This window comes from Ctenopharyngodon idella, chromosome 18 (genome assembly GCF_019924925.1).
Source record: "Ctenopharyngodon idella isolate HZGC_01 chromosome 18, HZGC01, whole genome shotgun sequence".
Taxonomy (NCBI): domain Eukaryota; kingdom Metazoa; phylum Chordata; class Actinopteri; order Cypriniformes; family Xenocyprididae; genus Ctenopharyngodon; species Ctenopharyngodon idella.
The window spans coordinates 17,906,197-17,925,813 of NC_067237.1; the positions used below are offsets into that span (position 1 = coordinate 17,906,197).

The window sequence follows — 19,617 nt, forward strand, 5'->3', positions numbered from 1 at the left end:
TAGATTTCTTCTAAATTAACCAAAACGAGCTAATCTGCATATTTAAACACATCAAGAGTTTTTTTTCTCCTGAAATGTTATAAATACATTATATATTATAACAAATGCCTGCAGAGGGCGCCAAACGCCTGCTGATTTTTGTTGTTACACAGCACAATCAAAGCCAACCACCATGATTAAAAATATATTATTAGTTAAATAATAATATTCGGACACTTTTTTTATAGAAATGCTACAGCCACTGTAATTTCTTCAACAAGAATATGTGGACATCAAACATGCAAAGACAGAGTGAGGGTTTAAACTTTTATTGATGTATTATCCTGTGTAAGCGTAGATTTAAGAATAGCATTATGTATTATGATTTTTAAATAGTTTTAATTGGAATAACGCGGTTCATGGATGCTCGTCCGTGGGATTCTCCTCTTCTGGTATTGACAGCCCTACAGATATCTTTACCATGGTTCAAAACGCAATGCATGGCACATTAAAATAATTCACATGTTTGAGAACATACATAGGCTACCTGAAAGAAATGCACGGGATGGATCCATCTAGGGCTTTTTTCTTTTTCGCTTCTCATCGCCAGACAGCAGTTGCATTTTCCCGTGCATAGTTGTCACAAGTTTTCAGCCAGCAGCAAACACGAGGTGGGGCGTTTCGCGCATGGGTGCGGGAATGAATGGCGTGTTGAGGAGGGAGAGGATCTGAACTCGACAAAGCCGACCTGATATTTATTTATTTTTTTATTTTTATTTTTATTTTTTTATTTTTTCAGTAGCCTAAATATATTTGTTTGACATGGAAGCTGTGCGCAAACAGGAATATATGTTCATTTATTTAAAAAAAAAAAAAAAAAAAAAAAAAAAAAAAAAAAGCACCCCCCAAAAAAAGGGCAGGGGCTCAAGCCCCTTTTATGTCTATGTGTGCACGTTCCTGGTAGGCACAATAACTAGTGATTATGGCAGAACTCTGACTTTGGCGGAAACTATGGTCTTTATGGTAATTGGTGTTCAATCAGTCAGTCAGGGCAGTAAAGGGTTAAACAGGGGGTTCTCCAGCTTCTCTCGTCTTTTTGTTCAGACTGCAGAACGACAACGAACTTACTGACATCTGCTCAACGGATCTTCCTTTTGACTTGACACAAAAGAGGTAAATGAGTTTCCCTTGCATCTAAAAGGCCGTACATATCGTAAAAAAGTGACTGATGAAGTAGTGCAAGTAAGTTAATCTAAACTTATTAGTAAATAAGGTCCTGGGGTCGGTTGCGTAAAGTGCTAAGACTAGTCTTACAAGTTAGTCACCTTTTTTTTCTTTAAGACTGGTCATAACTTTTTTAAGTCAGTTACATAAAAACATAGATTGGTCTAATTTGATACAGTAAAGTAAGACTGATTAACTAACTGTTCGTACTAGTTCTTAAGACACAGACTTAACATAATGGCTATGTTTATGCAACTGGCGCCTTGTTAACTTTGTACCTTATTCGCGTTTTCTATCATAGTAAGCTAACTAGTTCTGTGGAGCAGTTTGTAAGTGCGTTTTCTTCTGTGTGTATAGCTTTAAATCTTCGCTGATGTGGCACTGGCAGGTTTAACCGTTTTCTGTGATCAAACGCGGCTCGACACGCACATTTACTTCGTTCCCACGTGCAACTGTGGTTTCGCTAGTTTTTAATGATGATTAGGCTTGTTTAGAAGTTAATGATGATCAACAAGCTGTCTGCTTTGAAACGGAGAGCAGCGAAACTGCCTCTTTGGTTTGAAAAATAAGTTCTAGTAGTCGCGTGAAGTTTAGCTTTGTTTGTATAACGTTAGGTGAATTGAGAAACTTCATTCCGTTGAGACGAAACATGTCAGACCACAATTCATAACGCATTAACGTCTTTTTCAGGTCAATTACTGTCTATTTTAGCCATTTCACGTCTTAGTACTTGAGTAAAATACGTTTCTGGTCTTACGTTTAAATGTCTGAGACATTAAAGGGATAGTTCACACAAAAATGAAAATTCTGTCATCATTTACTCGCCCTCAAGTTGTTCCAAACTTGTATGAATTTCTTTCTTCATAATAACATAATAGAAGATATTTTGAAGAATATGGGTAACCAAACAGTTGATGGACCCCATAGTATGGAAAAAATTACAATATAAGTCACATATCTCAGTGCCAAGGAGACAATATAGAGTTAACTACAAATGTTTGTGCCATCAAACCGGATGTATTGTTATCTTATAACATATTGACGTTAGGTAACCTGTTTAACAAGATTATTTTCTGTTGCTCTGACATGGCAGTACTTGTCCTGAGAGAAAAACATTTAATAAACATACTCTGGGATTATAGGGGCACTGGTTTTCTGTCAGAATGGCACATGAAAAAACAATGAAAATAAAAAATGAAAACACAGATGTGAAAATAGGTCAGAATTGACTTTGGGCTAAGTACTGGATGCTTCTTCAGGTCCATAAGAGGTTAAGGGCTGGCAGACCTCCCTGGATGTGTCTTGACTAGAATGAGCCCACTGAGAGAGAGAGAGAGAGACAGGATACAGATGTTCCTCTTCTTTTACTTCATTTTTCCTTGCTGGAAAACTCCTGCTCTTGGAGCCAGCTAAAAATGGGATGCCACTGCGTTTGAGAGCTGCCTTGCCAAGACAGACCCGCAGCAGAAACTTAACAGTCAGATCATTTTCATAGGGGGAAATTTAGGTTTGGGGGCTTTCTAAAAAAAGATTTAATGTGGAACAACATTTATTTTTGCAAACAAGTAAACCAGTGATGGTCTTTGCTTCCCTATTGTGACACATCTGAATGAAACAGCTTCTCAAACAAGAAACATTGTATGGCGGATATTGATTTTGTTAATAATTGATTGAATGGTTGTGGATACTTCTGTTTCATTTGCAGCACTTCTCCAATCATTTAGTCCACTTAGTCTCATTTTCATCTGCCTCCACTTTTGAGTGCAACAGCTACATTTAAATATCCAGTCAACAACTGATGCGTAGAGCCAAGTCGATCATTTGTTACACTCAGATGTACGTCACAATATGGAAGAAAAGATTTGTGACTAGTTCTGTTTCATCGTGACTTTAAAATGAAAGTCCTATTTGCACAAAGGGGTTTTCATACTGTGTCTGAAACCTCATTAATAAAAGTGATGGTGTCACAGCCCTTTAAGTGATGATTTCTGTCATGCAGAGGTTGCGTGCAATGCTTTTGATGTCCATGGCACATTTCACGTAGTGTAAATGTAGTTCGATTAAAGGTGCAATATGTAAGATTTTTGCAGTAAAATATCCAAAAACCACTAGGCCAGTGTTATATATTTTGTTCACTTGAGTACTTACAATATCCCAAATATTTCCAACTATTTGTAAATCGAAAATATCAAAATCAAAAGAAAATAGCAATTTTAACCAAGGCTCCGGGACGTGTGAGGAGTCGCCTGTCAATTGCGTCATACCCGCGTTACCCTCGGTTTCCGGTTTTATTTTGTAGAAACCATGGAAACACCAAAGACGCTTTATATATTACACGTTTTAATAGACAAGGGCACAACTGTTTTGATATATTTATAGACAGAAAACTAATTGTTGTTATATAGCTCAACACTTTGTCTTATTGTTTAGATTTAATTTTCTTCATTTTTTGCGAGTACCATGCTTTACCATGCCTCAGAGAAAAACACTTTTGTCAGATAGCTAACATAGCATAATCTGATGCAGCTTTATTTTTAGTAACAGTAATACAGCATTTTCTCCATCATACAATACGTTTTAAAATTAATTGCATGCCATGTATCAACACAAGCCACCCAGTATTTAATATGATATTCTAAAATTTTACTGCAGTGTGTCTCAAACAAGTGTCTCACAGCAGCCACCAAGCGAACGCACAGAGTAACGTTATAACATCATTTTCAACACACTCAAATGTATCTGATATGATAAACAGAGCTGCGTTACCTCATACTCATGACCGGAAAAGCAGAAGCAGCGCCGGCGACTGTGACATAATAAATGTTCCTCTGCTCGTGAGGCGTGTGTTGCGCAATCACTCCAGCGGCCTCATTCAGCTCCCACAACACTCGGTCCTGCTCTGCTTCATACTACAGTAACGTTAATAATCGCATCCATGAACGTGATTTCTTCCCAAATCCTATCCCTATTCTTTTGCACTGTTCGTTGAGGTGAAGACCACATGTCCCAAGATTCCACGCTCAAACTTGGCGTCATCAAGCTATGCCTTTGTTTTAAATAGGCCTCTATCGACATCTAGCAGACATAAATCTTACATACTGCACCTTTAAGGGTGTTTTCACACTTGTAGTTCTTTTGGTCCGGACCAAAAAAGAAAATGGTACATTTAGTCCTGGTTCGCTTAGCATTCACAGTCATTTTTAACATCAGACCAAAAGATAAGAAATAATAAAAAAACAGCTTTTAAGATGTACATTTTTCAATGCAACTTTCCAAACATCCAAAACAATCCGTGTGCGCGTATTGTATGTGCGTTCATATGACATTTTTACCAGCTGAGAACTCACAAAGAGCTTATAAAATGTATAAAGGAGTCAAAACAGCACCTGGAATTCCTCATCATGTCCTGTTTTTGGTTTGGAGTTTCTTTGGAAGTGGACTGAGACCCAACTTTTCCAATTGTTTGGTGCGCACCAGGTTTCGGATGACAGCGTTCACACTTAGGCTCGCGTTCATCTGCCTCCACTTTGGAGTGCAACAAAAACACGCCATTTTTGTCTGTGTCCCTTTAAATGCAAATGAGCTGCTGCTCCCGGCCCCCTTTCCAGAAGAGGGTGGAGCTTTAACAGCTCGCGCTTCGGTTGCTCAACAACAACAAAGCTGGAGAATCTCACGCAGCCAAAATGAGGATTGTCAGTAATGGTGTTCAGCTTTAAATTGTTCAAACCGGAGTCGGACACTGATGGAGAGACTCAGGAAGAAGTTACAACTTTTAGAATGAAACTGGACGTTTCTGAACGGTTAGTGGATACATTTATGTAGTTGCTGCGGAGTTGATTCAGCTCATCGACTAGCATGTGCCGTCATGTTAACCTTTTGTGCAAATCCAGCATTGAATTGACCCTCGTTTGTGAAGCAGTCCGGCGTAAAATGGCGGCATGGCAACAACACTACTACAACAACTCTTCCTCTTCTCTAAAGCTGCCCAACATGGCCTCACCCCCTTTGTTGCATGTTCTCGGGGGCAGGGTTTATGTAAATTTTGGGGTTAGTGATGTCACTATCCCAGGAAGAAGCTTGTTGTAGTCCCTACTAGCGGTTTGTTGTAGTCCTTAAGAATCGATTTCTGTAAAGGAAATCTCCCTTTGCATTGAACTTTGAGCGTCGTAACTTTGCGGATGTTGTTTGTGCTCAAACAGCAACATTACACACTAACTAAAGTTAGTGAAAAAAGTGAAATTATAATCAACCACCCCTTTAGAATGAAAGTCCTATATTGCACAAAGGGGTTTTCATATTTTGTGTCAAAAAACCTCATTAGTGAACCACACTAACAGAGCAACCAATCCAGAGTTTGTTCAAATATATCCAAAATGTGAACACACCCTAAAAGTGCATCAATACAAAGTACCATAATGAGCCAGAAATTTTCAACAGACACTCCAATCCCCTGAAACTATGGAAGGCTGCTTTGCAAATATTTGCAGAGAATGATGTAGGATAACTAAAATGTGTCGACAAATATAGCACAGGAAATTAAGTTGATGGTATAATTGTTTCCCCCTATGATTGTAGTGCTTGTGATGTGGCTGTTGAAGACCCGGCTCTCATTTAGCTCTGGCTCGACCTTCTTCTTGATGGAGGGGGACACTCGTGGGTAACTGGGGCGTGAGACCATTTCCCCTCTTTAAGTGGAGCATTCACGCTGCCTCAATTATGGTTGCCATAGGAATGCCCTTAGAGTATAAAAGATGTTGGCTGGGGCGAAATCATAGGGTTATGCAAAAATAGTGTCTTGTGTGACCTAGAAGGGGGCGAATTAGTACTTGGATAGTAATTTGGGTCTTTGGGATCAGCCTAAATTACTAACAAACGATAGAGGCCTTGGTTAGTAATGTTTGAACTGTTTTTTTTTTTTATAGTTGACTTTTGAACTTGAGGATGTAAGGAAAGAACGCAGACATGAAAATTGTATAGTTCTGTTATGCATGCTCTTGGCATCCACCCAGAATAGTGTATGATATTAGCATAATGATGGTTAAATGTTCTGCCTCCTCCTTTCCCTGAAGACAGCACTAATAATTTCGCTGCACCTCCTTTTAATTTGTTTTCTGTTGAGCACATGGTGGCTCTCACACAAGAGACAAACTTGTGTTGTGTACCCATCCATTATCCATTACACTGATACACATCTGGTTTACACCCAACTGTCTACCTTCACTTGAGACATAGCCGGCTGTGTTTACATGAATAGGCTTCTCCACATGATGAGTATTTTGACATAATTGCTTATGTATTCGATAGGGCTGGGACAATATATTGATGAATAGCGAATTGAGAAATAATTCTGGATGGATTCTGAGATTTTCTGAATGCATCGCGATTCTCTCTCGAATCGATTCTGAGTTTAGTTTTTAACAGCAGATGGCACTGCGTGCTTTAGAAACAGCCGTACTCTACTTGATTCAAATTCCTTACGCACACACCACTTTCTATAACGTTCTATAAAAGGTTGAAGCGAATTACAAGGGTGTTTGCAGTGGGCTGTTTACATTAATCTCACATCAAAAAAGCACTCTGAGGGGCAAATACATTCTTAGACTCAACTGCATGCTCAAATGCTCATGAAGAAGAGCGCTCGTGCATTCAGCTAAAAACTAGCCTTGAGCGCCTTCTGCTGTTAAAAACTAAGTTCAGAATCAATTCGAGAGAGAATCGCGCTGCATTCGGAAAATATCAGAATTGATCCACGAATTGCGATGCATCGATATATTGTCCCAGCCCTAGTATTCGACCATTCAAACGCAATTAGACATGAAAGCGAACAGAATTAGCAATCACGTTTTTTTGCGCACGCACTTAAGCTGTGTGTCAGTCAGCGCATGCACCGCATTGAGTTCTCTTTCACTGATTATTGTGCTTAATAACACTTTTTAATATTGAGCACGTCCCAAATACGCGATCGCCTTAGGCAGCTTTCTGTGCGCGCACTTTGGCAGTGTGCCAGTCAACACGAGCACTGCATTGAGTTCCTTTTCAGGATATATTACACTTAAAACTCTTTTTAACATCAAGCACGTCCTGCTCTTTATATTCTCGTTTGTGCATTTCATCACTTTGATGTGTCAGTAGTGCTATATATTTACATACTGCGATATAAACGGTATAGCAAAATCTCTAGCGATAGACATTTTATACGGTGGTAATGATATATATCGTCATACCGCCCAGCCATAGAAAGTATCTAACATCAGCAGTGTAAAGCGTGCTTGGGTGTGTTCAGATACCCCTTTGTGTTGTGCTAGAAGTCCTAGGATAAGACCGCTTTTGTCTATTGTATGTAATGGGGCAGCATGCCATCATTGTATTATGGAGGGGATGTTGTGATTGACAGAGAAAGGGAGACATCTGCACAGTTGAGTAACAGTGCAGCTGACAGTGACTGCAGAGATCAGGGGTACGACGGTTCAAATTTCTCACAGTTCGGTTTTTATCACGGTTTTACGGTCATTGTTTTATGGTCACGGTTTCGATGCGGTTTGGTACAGTATGTGCTATGTTCAGGGAAAACAGGACAACTGTCAAAAATAAATAAAATAAGAACAAATAATCAAACTACAAGCAACAGCACAAATAAATACAGTAGAGCAAAGATACAAATAAAATAAACTGTGCTTTTCAGGATTTTCAGGTATCTAACAGTAGTTTTCAGGTACAGAAACTGAATAAAGTAGCTAATCAAGTGTAAAACAACATTGCATATGATCTTCACTGTATAAATTAAATAAAGATTATTAATTAAGTTACAAAAGCTATTCAGTCAAGAGCAGTGAGTGATTTCATTGTCTTTTGTTGTTTGATTAACATTAAAAACACATACAGACAGGAGGAATATTAGGCTACTGTCACTTTAAGACATAATGCAGTACACTGATACTGAACCATAGACTATAAAAAAAAACACATGCGTTCTTTCTCGAGTGTTTAAGTTCACGTAAGACATAACCTACTATGTTTGCTAGGATACTCGACAAGACGGGCATGTTGACATTATTTTTGTGTGAATTTGTCCGTTCAAGTGCAAGACTTGAAAGAGAACTCTGTATTTGCACGCTGTACAAATCAGATCCCAAAACCTAAATCATTATAATCCTGAGAGAGATTGTAATGTGTTTTGGCCTTTTAAATGGTATTGTACTTCTCGATTTTCATTATTTCTGATGGCTTCTGCAGTATGTTTTGTGAATGTGAATCGTTTAAGTTTTTAATGCTGTGAAATGCTGAATAGAAAGCCAAATCCTCTGAAACCTGATGAAACTTGCATTTATTGCCGTTTGTACTTCCCCTTCCATATTTATGATTGTTTTCTCAGGCTAAACTGCTGAAGGTTGAAGAATAAGAGTCAAATCTTGTGTAGTACAGTATTTTTGTCATGACTGTGAACATGCTTACCAGTGGAAAGAGAGGGAAATACATTGGCTGTCTTATTATTTCTCTGAAGTCCCTTTTGTAAAGTAATAAAATAGAGAAAAAGACTTCATTCAGTGCAGAAAAGTCCAGACTCTGGTTTATAGTTCCCTGGAGTACTTAGAAGAGATGAAGCCAAGTAAGCTTGGCTCTCTGACTCTCTGGCTTCATATCCTGATATATTGCTTATTACTTTGGGTTACTGGATTGTGTGTGTGAGTAAAAGAAACAGTCTAAGTGAGAAATGAAAATGTCATGCACTCATGGTTACTTTTTGAATCCCTCTCACAGAAATCTCACACTTTATTCCCATGGTCTTCATAGATGTTCATATAGAACCTTTAAAGAGAGCACAAATATTTTTAAGAGCAATTTTATTATGCCATTTAAAACATAAATGTCAAGATTACTCCTGTGGATTGCTTTAAGTCAGTAGTTCTAACTAGATTTGCTTCAGAAATTGATTTTATGTATTGTTTATTGTATATGAAAGAAAAAGCGTCTTAGGAATCAAAAATTATATTCGGTACCCACTGATAGGGCTGTGCCAGTATTTACTTGAATATGACACGAGTGAAGCACAAAGCTTTGTTTACAAAAGAAATAATAGGTTAGCAATCCTTTCGTTCGCTTTTAGGCCTATTATAGGCTATTCGCATTCTTTATTGTGGTAAGTAGAAAAAACACCGTAGGACAGAAACCTTTTTGCTTGCACGTCAGTTTCTATTTAACACAGTTTGTGCTTGTTATTAGACTTGATAAGGCGCGTCAAGTTTATTTGTATAGCACTTTTCACACACGCTGGTAATTTTTACTTTCGCTTTTTTTCTGGCAGCGATAAATCAAATATAGCCTGAATGTGTGAAGATAAAACTCGCTCTTCAGACCTTTTACAACAAGTTTCAGTTCTTTGTAACATCAGGAGATAACATGAAGATATTAATAAACTTTCCTGCTCGTGTCCCACATCCCTCTCAAAGAGCAGAGCAGTAGGCTATATGACGCATCTTTGTGTAGAAATAAAAAGTGAATGTTTTTTTTTTTCTTTTTTTTTTAAATAATTAACTTTCTTATTATTTAGGTTACCATTATTTACCGATATTTATTTAATAGTTTTACAGGCTGTAGTGTGTCGTTTCATTGAAGGAATAGCTAAAATAAACACGCACGTCTGTTACAAAATGGATGTTTGAGCATTTATTTTTTTTATATTTCAACATTTATTTCATTGAGGTATATATACACACACAAACATACACACACGCTCCAAATATTTATATGTATGATTACCATACTTAATATGTTTTTAAAATAAGCTATATAAAATAGTAAAATAGTTCCAACAGATTTTGCTGTGGTACCGAAATTGGTACCGAGAACCGTAAAATTATGGTATTGGTACCGACTACTGGAATTTTGATACCGTGACAACACTATCCAGAGGTAGTTGAAAACATTTTCGACCGGATTGCTTTCGTAGTGTAAATGCTCATGTGGTCAAATGCATTCGAACAGCCACAAAAGACCACCTACTCTCCACCTCCTGACCTAATGCGTAAACATGTTAGCCAAATGGGATTTAAACTTCGTGAGCTGAAGACCCAAGTTTGGTTTGAAGATGAAAAATGTACCAAGCACAATGGTTTTCTCACCATTCCTGATTTCTAACACGTACTCACAGCGTTCGGCCGGTCTTGCGGCTGTCAGAGCAGAAGTGATCTCCGGTCACGTTCATATGCAAATTGCATGAGCTGAGTTCTGAAAAAGCCCAATGGAAGGCTTATTTCTTTACCGTTATATTAATATAATTCATAAATGGAACTGAAACTAATCAACCACCCCAGAATACCCATACTAGGTATGCAGCTGTGATTTATAGAACGGTTGTTTCCACTTTATATCGGCGAGAGATTAGACATTACACCTGCTGACTATTTTTAACATTGTGCAGATGGAAACTCTCTAATTATCTTTTGTCATGTCCAAAACTTGTCTCCATCAGAACTGTTGTTCTTCATCTCTCTCAGAGTGTTGATGATATTTCCTCTTTTACAGAGCAGCAGTCATGGGGAAAGGATGCATTGCTGCCACCAAGTACTTCCTGTTCTTGTTCAACCTCCTGTTCTTTGTAAGTGTACACACTCCTACACATTTATTCCATGTCTCATATGGAACTCTGCTCTTGAGCTCAGCTCATTAGCCATGCGGCTCCCTGTCATTAGCTCTAGTCTTCAGGTTGACCAGGGTTTGACACTAACACCTGCCAACCCGCCAAATGCTGGTGGATTTCAGCATTGGCGTGTAACGCAGTCACTCCTACTAGCCACTTTGGCAGGTTGAATTTTATGTATAATATATACATTTTTCAATTGTAGTCTTTTTAAAAAAAGGCATTAAGTGCATTGTAGTGTTGTCAAAAATATAGATTTTTCAATACATATTGATACTGAAAGCTTCCAATACTCAGTTTCCACAGAATAGACACACGATACCAGCTGTGCTTTTTTGCTCTTTCATCTCTTGAACAGTGAGTTGACACACAAACCCTCCTCCCCTCACTCACTCATTTCATTTGCTCCGGATGAATATTGTTGGTGAACAGGGCTTGAATTTCGGCGTGGGATTGCGCGTATTGCGCATAATTTTACTCATTCACGCAGATTTTGTGCTCACACCCAAAGTGTGCACACATAAAGCCGCCTCTCAGTGCTAAATTGTTCTTTTTCGCCACTTATTGTGCTTAAACAGTCAAATACACACAAAATAATGTCAAAATGCTCTCTTAGCGAGTATTCACGTAAACACAGTCAGTTAGGTTTTAAGTGAACGTAAACAGTTGAGAAAGAAAACGCATGTGTAACAGTATAATGGATCCGTGCGTCAGGTCTTAAAGTGACAGCAGCCTAATACACCTGCTGCCAAATTATGAGAATATTAAAAATATCTATATGACAGTTTTTCCCCATTGTGTTGTTGTCAAAATTGTGGCCGGTGAAAATGCTGAGTGGCTAGTAACTTTGGAAAACCACTATCCACAGTGGCTGGTGAGCAAAAAAGTTAATGTCAAGCCCTGAGGTCGACCATGAGACAATGCAGGTTGAAACGGAGGTTACTATTGAGAGTGGAATATTAAAAATGCAGCCTTTTGGGAAGTCTGGAAGAAAATGTAAATATTTATGTATAAAGATGTTTCTGAAAACTGATGCTTATAAAAACGCTTTTTGCATAAGCTTCAATTTATGCTGTGGAAAAAAATAGTGACCTTAAAGCAGGCTCTATTTGACCCTATGAATCACCTGTAGTTCAAGCCAGGGTCGCCAGGGGCCTGTACCATGAAGCCGGATTCACTGGCTAGCCAGGTAAGTTTCAGATTAGTTTGTACCAATCCTGGGTTTTTGGTACCATGAAAGTGACTTGGCTTTTAGCGGTGTTCATCGCCATAGTAACTTACGCTCCACAGCTAACCTGCTCCGGGGCAGGTTATGTTCTGGGCAAGAGATCTCAAACCGAAATTGGACCAATCAGATGTGAGCAAAGTGATACTGACACATCCAACGCAATAAAGTCGGTTTCACTTCCTCTAAATTAAAGGTCACTATATAGTAAAAACAAATATTTTAAAGATGAAATTGTCTGGCTTTAATGATAATTAGAATTATTTTATGATTTATATAATTATTATATGATCTATATTATCATTAATCCATTACACACAAGCAATTTTAGTTTAACAGTTATTATTAAGCATTTAGTTTAAATGAATATTAATATATACAGATCATATGTAATATAAATAAGCTGTAGAATAAATAGATAACTCTTTAATACATGTTTGAGTCTCTATTGCTATATATTATCAAGCAACTATATAAACTAACTTCACAAGTTTCACTTGCACTGATAGAGCAAGATCATTTTTTATTTTTCCTCTTTCATGGACAAGTATTTTCTTTAGTGTAAATGCGTTTGAATTCTTCATTTTCTTCAATCTCTTAACCTTCAGCAAGAGTTTTGAATCACACTGGCTCTCTCGCGAGAAGTGAATCAGGGTTTCTCTCTGTTGCAAGGCATGTGATTGGCTGTTCACCACTGATGTCACGCATTCATGTGCACACGCTCCACAAACTCAGGATCAAAGCCTGAGTTTACAGAGAAAGCTGATGATCAGCATCATGGTACCAACAAAGCCGGATTGGAGTGGTTTGGTTTTGTCAACTCGAAACTAATCCTATAATCCTGAGTTTGTTCAACTACCATCATGGTACAGGCCTCAGGTCTTCGGGTTTTCCCTACACCAAACATTATTTGTAGCACGCTTCCTATCCAATTATCACAAAGAGCTTTGTGCTATGTTACTTCTGATAAGAAACAAAGTCTCATCTTTCAAATTCTGCCCATTTTATCATGAAATTCAAACAATAAATGGTGTTTTGACACTCTTAAATGTGACGTGACAGATCGCTGTAGCGCCTCGTTCAAGCAGCAGCGTGGAGCTCAAGTCTTTTCTTCCATTTTAATACAAGTTATAGCACAAAAAAATATGCCTGGGCATAAAAAGGTATGTTGAAAGATACAGTACAATGTACCTATATGAATCATGTCTCATGTAATGGCTCAGTCAGTTTCAAACTAGAGATCGACTGATATATCATTTTCCCAACATTTTTTCATAATCGGGTATCGGTTTTGTAATATCGGATTCACCAATAAATGGAACTGTTTGTTTACCTTATCAAAGATTGTATTTAAATAAAGACACTTTAGTGACAGTGTACTATATATATATATTTTGTTAATTTTTTGCACTCTTTCAGACTATTTATTAATGTAGAAGTGTATTTTGTTTTGTATGTAAGAAGGGAGTGAAACTGCAAAAATTACAGTATTTAAAAACAGTTTTTCAGTTCAGTGCTGTTATAACTGTCAAAAACAACAAAATAAAACTATAAATAAATATCAGTTCTATATATCCGTTATCTGCTATATATCCGTTATTACATAAACATGCAAATAATTGGTATTGGTTTTAAAAAATCAATATCGGTCAATTTCAAACGTGGAAAGACGCCAATAAAACGAATGAAAACAATGTCACTTAACGTTGCATTTACCTCAGGAAAGTTATCTAATGTTCATTAGTTAGCTATAAAAACACTAGAAAGGAGCTTATTTACTGTTAATTATATATATGTATGTTTGAATAAATTTGTCAAAGACAACCGAGTTGTCTAGTTTATGTGCAACTGAGTTGTATACAGACATTTCAGTTTTTATTTGAGTGTAATTATTATATCTGAAAATAAATAACAGTTTGGGCTCGTTTGTTCATTTTAACTTCTAATATAATAGTAATGTACCAAATGAGAGGGTTCATGTCCAGTATAGTTTACAGCATTAGTTGGGAGAGATTTTTTTTTTTTTTTTTTTTTTCCCTCAAGATATATATATATATGTGTGTGTGTGTGTGTGTGTGTGTGTGTATATATATATGTATTTGTTTTATTTTTGGGCAAAAACAAAAATACCCAGAGCAGTGTGATATTTTGAAAAACTCTGTTAGGAAATAGTTTAAGCTCTGAGGAAGCAGGGCTTTTCTCTCGGTTGCATTTCTAAAACCTTCATCTAGACATGTTACGAAAGGTCAAAGGCTAATGAAAAGTGTGTGTGTCTCTCTGATTCTCCCTCCTGAAGGCCCTTTAATTGTACAGTAGCCTGGTGTTTTACTGCTTCCCTCTTCACAGTGGCATAGAGGACAACCCTCAGTTGTCGAAGCCACAGACGCCAGACTGATACAGAGGAACTGCCCCCTGACAAGAGGAAATTAAACTTCTCTGATTCAGTTCATTTAGAGGACACCTTGGATCCATTAGTTTTGAACTTTGTGGCTGGAATGCATGAGAACTCAGTTCTGTGGAGAGTTGCTGTCTCTCTTTAGCAGTTATCTGGGGTATGTTAATGGCAGCACAGTGTTCTCATCCACAATCCAGTCACAGTTCAAACTAAGATCAGCTGTGAGGAACCAAACGGGTCCAGAAGGAGACAAACACACATGCAACATGTTCTTTGTGTTTGTTCATGCCTGTTTCTTTTTGCCCTGTAGATTTTTGGAGCTGTAATCATGGGCTTTGGATTATGGGTCATGCTGGATAATCAGAGTTTCATCACGGTTTTACGTAAGTACAAAAATGTAACATAATTTCCTGTTCTTAATAGTGTCCCTGAGAATGTGTCTTATTAAAACCGGTGACATCTCAGGATTTGTGATGGCAGCACAAATGTTTTCTCATATACATGAGAAATTCTTTTTCTCATAGTTTTGCATCAGTACTTTAGGTCTATTGCAGCAATTTTAAGCAGCAGATCAGCATATTAGAATGATCATGTGACACTGAATACTGGAGTAATGATGCTGAAAATTCAGCTTTGATCACAGGAATAAATTACATTTTAAAATCTATTTAAATAGAAATCAGTTACTTTAAATTTTAAAAATATTTCACAATATTGCTGTTTTTAGCCTTGGTGAGCAGAAGAGACATTTTAAAAATCTTTTGAATGAGTGTATATTCTCTTTTTACGTCCGTTTGTCTGACAGACGGTTAACCGTATTCATTGAGTCAGCAATACGTTGCCAGTTACACATTTTTCTGTCTTCACTCTTGAGTTCAAACTGGTGTTTATTTGATATACAGGGGAATGCACAGTAAAAGCAGCTGTTATTCGTGCGCTTGGCGTGGGGAGTTTTTTTTTTTTTTTTTGCCATTAACCAAGTTTTCCACAAACCCCCTCCCACACTGTACTCTCTGTGTTTATACACGCACACATGCGGCCGCACAGATGTTAAGTAAACCATCTGATGCTCACTTAAACTGAGAGAGAAAGTTCGCAAAATAAGGGAAGAGAGATATTAAATATTAAATGAATGAGATTAAAAAAGCCAAAGAGATTAAAAGTACATGATTTGTGGTGAATCATACTCATACCCATAATGCCTCTGTATGGACAGCCAAAGCCACTAAGACTCCATGCTGAAAGAGAGTGGAACATAAAAACGAGGGTGGAAAACTAGCGTAAATCTTCTTGACATGTTATTAATGCTTCCAAACTGCTCAGCACTGATTTAGCTTTGAACAATGCTTTACCAAAGACTTTAGATATACAAAGACAGTGCTCTCATATTACTATGAATGGAAGAAAGTGCAGTGTGCAATATGGTGGAATAAGTCCCGCCTTACAAATGAAAAGAGCCAATCGCTAATTGGTAAAGTCATTGAATCATTGCAGCTGCCATTAGTCAGTTGGTTCTACTTTTTTTCCAAATACTTTTTATTCTGACATACTACTCTGTTGGCGTATTGTTTTTTTGCATGCCATTTAGTATGGAAGTGTTCGATTTCGGACGCAGCGAGTGTTTAGAGACACACGCCTATGACATTGGCTGGTCTAGCCTAAAAATACGCTTTTTTTAATGCTATTTGAGGACAAGAAAATGAAATTGAGACAGTTGTTGTCAGATTTGATTGGTGATTTCAATTATTTCTCCAGCTTTGGAGAAATTGATGTTTCCCCATTTAAAGAGATAGGAGCTGCACTTGCATGACTGAAATTGCTGCCCGAAAGGTGTTTCAAAGATGGCCGCAGAGTGAAATGACTTGGCTTAAAGGGACTTTGGCTTTACTCCATTTTTAAAGGGAAAGATTACCAAAACATTTACTCACCCTTATGTCATTCCAAACCTACATGCCTGTTCCTCTTTGAAACAAAGTTGTCTTTTTTTTTTTTTTTTTTTTTTTTTACCTACATGCCTGTTCCTCATTGAAACAAAGTTGTCTTTTTTGTGTGTGTGTGTCAAAACAGTGAAAGTTAATGGGCACCTGTGTGGTTACCAACATTTTTCAAAATATCTTCTTTTTTTGTTCCACATAAGAAAGAAAGAATGATGTGATGGTGAGTAAGTGACAGAATTTTCAGTTGTTGATGAACTATCCCTTTAAGGTTTTTTCACACCGTTGCTAAAGAAAACTTCATTTCAGAATTGAAGTCCAGTGTTTGAAAATAGACATTAAAATTAAATATTTTCTTAAGACCAAGCCAAATTCCCTCAGTCAAGATCATGGTGGTTTAGAGAAGTTTATATATAGCACATGCTCGGTTAAACAAATTACTGCAGGGGGATATTTATGTGAAGCTGACAAGCTCCAAAATTGTTTGGCAAGCTGGTCACATGGCCATCCTTTCCAGTCACTTTGTCTCTACAGATATCACAGCGCTGGAGTCTCCGTTATCATGACCATTTTTGGAAACATTGTTCCTCTGATTCAGCTGTTCCTCAGGAGATAGCAAGGAATATCTTAGGATATCCTCATGCTTGGGGACCCTCAATCTTTCTTTCTTGCTAACACATGTTTTACTGTATAAGTCCATTGGCGGTCTCTCTCACACTGTGCTGCACGAGGAGGAGTTTGTTTGTTGACTTTGTTAGTCTGTGGTTTAGGGCCCTATTGAGCACAAAATAACGGGAAGGTGTGTTCTCTGATCTCTGTTGTATTTTCTTCCCTTCCTCACAGTTTGGTTTTTTTTATAGACTTCCACGGAACTGCTTGGCTATAAAAGGGAGTCTTGGGAATTTATTGTTATACATGTTATACTATTTTTTACGTAAAGGTTTTACTTCCTTTTCAAATAAGTCATTAATTTGTGCAATGAAGTTATACAGCAATAGTAGGCTATAACTCAATAACAAGAACATGTTACAGCATGAGTCTGTGTTTGGTTGTTTGGAGCCTCTGAGGTTTGTATGTAAATTTTCAACTCAGTGCAAGGTCCACCCAAACAAGTTGTACATGTTTGGGTATGTTTACATTTGTAACGAACAACCAAAACAATGCTGTGTTAAATGCGCTTGTTGTATGTGGCTACATATGGTGTTAATTTTATCAGCTTAGAACTCGCAAAGAGTTTATAAAATGTGTAAAGGAGTTAAAACAGCTGCAGGAATTCCTCCATTAAAGGGTTAGCTCACCCAAAAATTAAAATTCTGTCATTAATTACTCGCCCTCATGCCTACTCAAGACTTTCATTCATCTTCGGAACATAAATGAAGATCTTTTTGATGAAATCTCAGAGATTTTTGTCTCTCCATTGACAGCCCATGCAACTACCACTTTGAAGCTTCAAAAAGTTGATAAAGAGATCATAAAACTAATCCATATGAATTGAGCGGTTTAGTCCAAATTTTCTGAAGAGACTCGATCACTTTATATGATGAACAGATTGAATTTAGGCTTTTATTCACATATAAACATCGATCAGCGAACATAAACAGAAGCTCAACCAAACATGCTTGACGCGCAAGAACAAACAAAGCTCAAACGTGCTGCGTAACACGAGAATGAATCTCACTGGTTCTCTCATGTCATGTGAGCATATGTGTTGGTTGATGAATGTTTATGTGAATAAAAGCCTAAATTCAATCTGTTCATCATATAAAGTGAACGAGTCTCTTCAGAAAATTTGGACTAAACCGCTCAATTCATATGGATTAGTTTTACGATCTCTTTATGAACTTTTTGAAGCGTCAAAGTGATAGTTGTGTAGCTGTCAATGGAGGGACAGAAAGCTCTCAGATTTCATTAATATCTTTATTTGTGTTATGAAGATGAACAAAAAGTCTTACTTACAGGTTTGGAACAACATGTGGTAAGTAATTAATGACAGAATTTTCATTTTTTGGTGAACTAACCTTTTAAGCACACATACAAAGATATGCTGCAAGGAAACAGTAGTTCAATCTACTCCTGTAATGGGCAACATAGATTCAACTTGTGGCATCGCATCCTGTTTTTGGTTCATTTAGATGTCCGTGTTGCGTTCATGTATGTCAAACCACACCAGAGTTTAATTGGAAGACTCAGACCCACCTTTTCTGCTTGTTTGGTCAGACCAGGGTTTGGACGACAGCGTTCACATTTGTTCAGATGAACTGCACTAACAGAGCGATCGCTTAATTTAACCAAAGTGTAAACACACCCTTAAATGCAATAAATCAATAAATACTTATCCTTTAAAGTTAATGACGAAAAAATTCAAATTTTTTGTTAGATTTTCTATTCATATCATGTATATGGTGCTTGAAAGGGTCTAAGATAATTTTTTCCAGTGGGAAAACACCACTGGGACTGAATTTCTGCCGATGTTACGGGGTGTTTGCCACAGTACCTTGAAACATCATAGCAACTATGAGCAACACACTGAGGTCATGGAAACCTCAAATTTACCCTCAGACAGATGTTATGCGCTAGGCAGGAAGCCTGTGTTTAGAAATGTGACGCAGAATTCTCGCTTGAGTCGAGAGGTAATCTACGGACCATCTATTATTCTCGGTTTATAAAATAAAATGTTATCTGTCATAAATGTGATGTCACAGTTTTGCTTTTAAAGTCATACAAGGGCAACATAACCTCATAGTTTTGTGAACTGGTGCACGTTTTGGATTAATTAGGACTGAAGGTTGGAAGAGAGGCTGTTAATATCTTTCTATTAGGGCTGTCAATCAGTTCAAAACAATAATTGCATGATATGCTGATAAATTATTCAAATAAATTAAATGTACAGTATTTAAAGGGGACCTATTATGCCTTTTTTCACAAGATGTAATCAATCACAAGAAGTCTCTGGTGTCCCCAGAATGTGTCTGTGAAGTTTCAGCTCAAAATACCCCACAGATCATTTATTATAGCTCGTCAAATTTGCCCCTATTTGGGTGTGAGCAAAAACACGCTGTTTTTGTGTATGTCCCTTTAAATGCAAATGAGCTGCTGCTGCCGGCCCCCTTTCCAGAAGAGGGCGGAGCTTTAACAGCTCACGCTTCAGTTGCTCAACAACAACAAAGCTGGAGAATCTCACGCAGCCAAAATGACGATGGTTAGTAACGGTGTTCAGCCTTAC

General features: G+C 37.5%; 1 protein-coding gene across 2 annotated transcripts in view; it reads left to right on the top strand.

Annotated features, from left to right (window-relative positions):
* Nucleotides 1–928: 928 nt before the first annotated feature.
* cd82b (CD82 molecule b) overlaps nt 929–19,617 on the top strand; it is a 34,152-nt gene continuing 15,463 nt past the window's right edge. The window contains exons 1-3 of one of the 2 annotated variants that reach the window (XM_051869942.1): nt 929–1,152; nt 10,726–10,798; nt 14,771–14,843. In XM_051869942.1, the coding sequence (XP_051725902.1) occupies nt 10,736–10,798; nt 14,771–14,843 (136 nt within the window). In that variant the 5' untranslated portion in view covers nt 929–1,152; nt 10,726–10,735. The remainder of the gene's footprint in view (nt 1,153–10,725; nt 10,799–14,770; nt 14,844–19,617) is intronic. The other variant, XM_051869943.1, reaches the window with a different exon arrangement.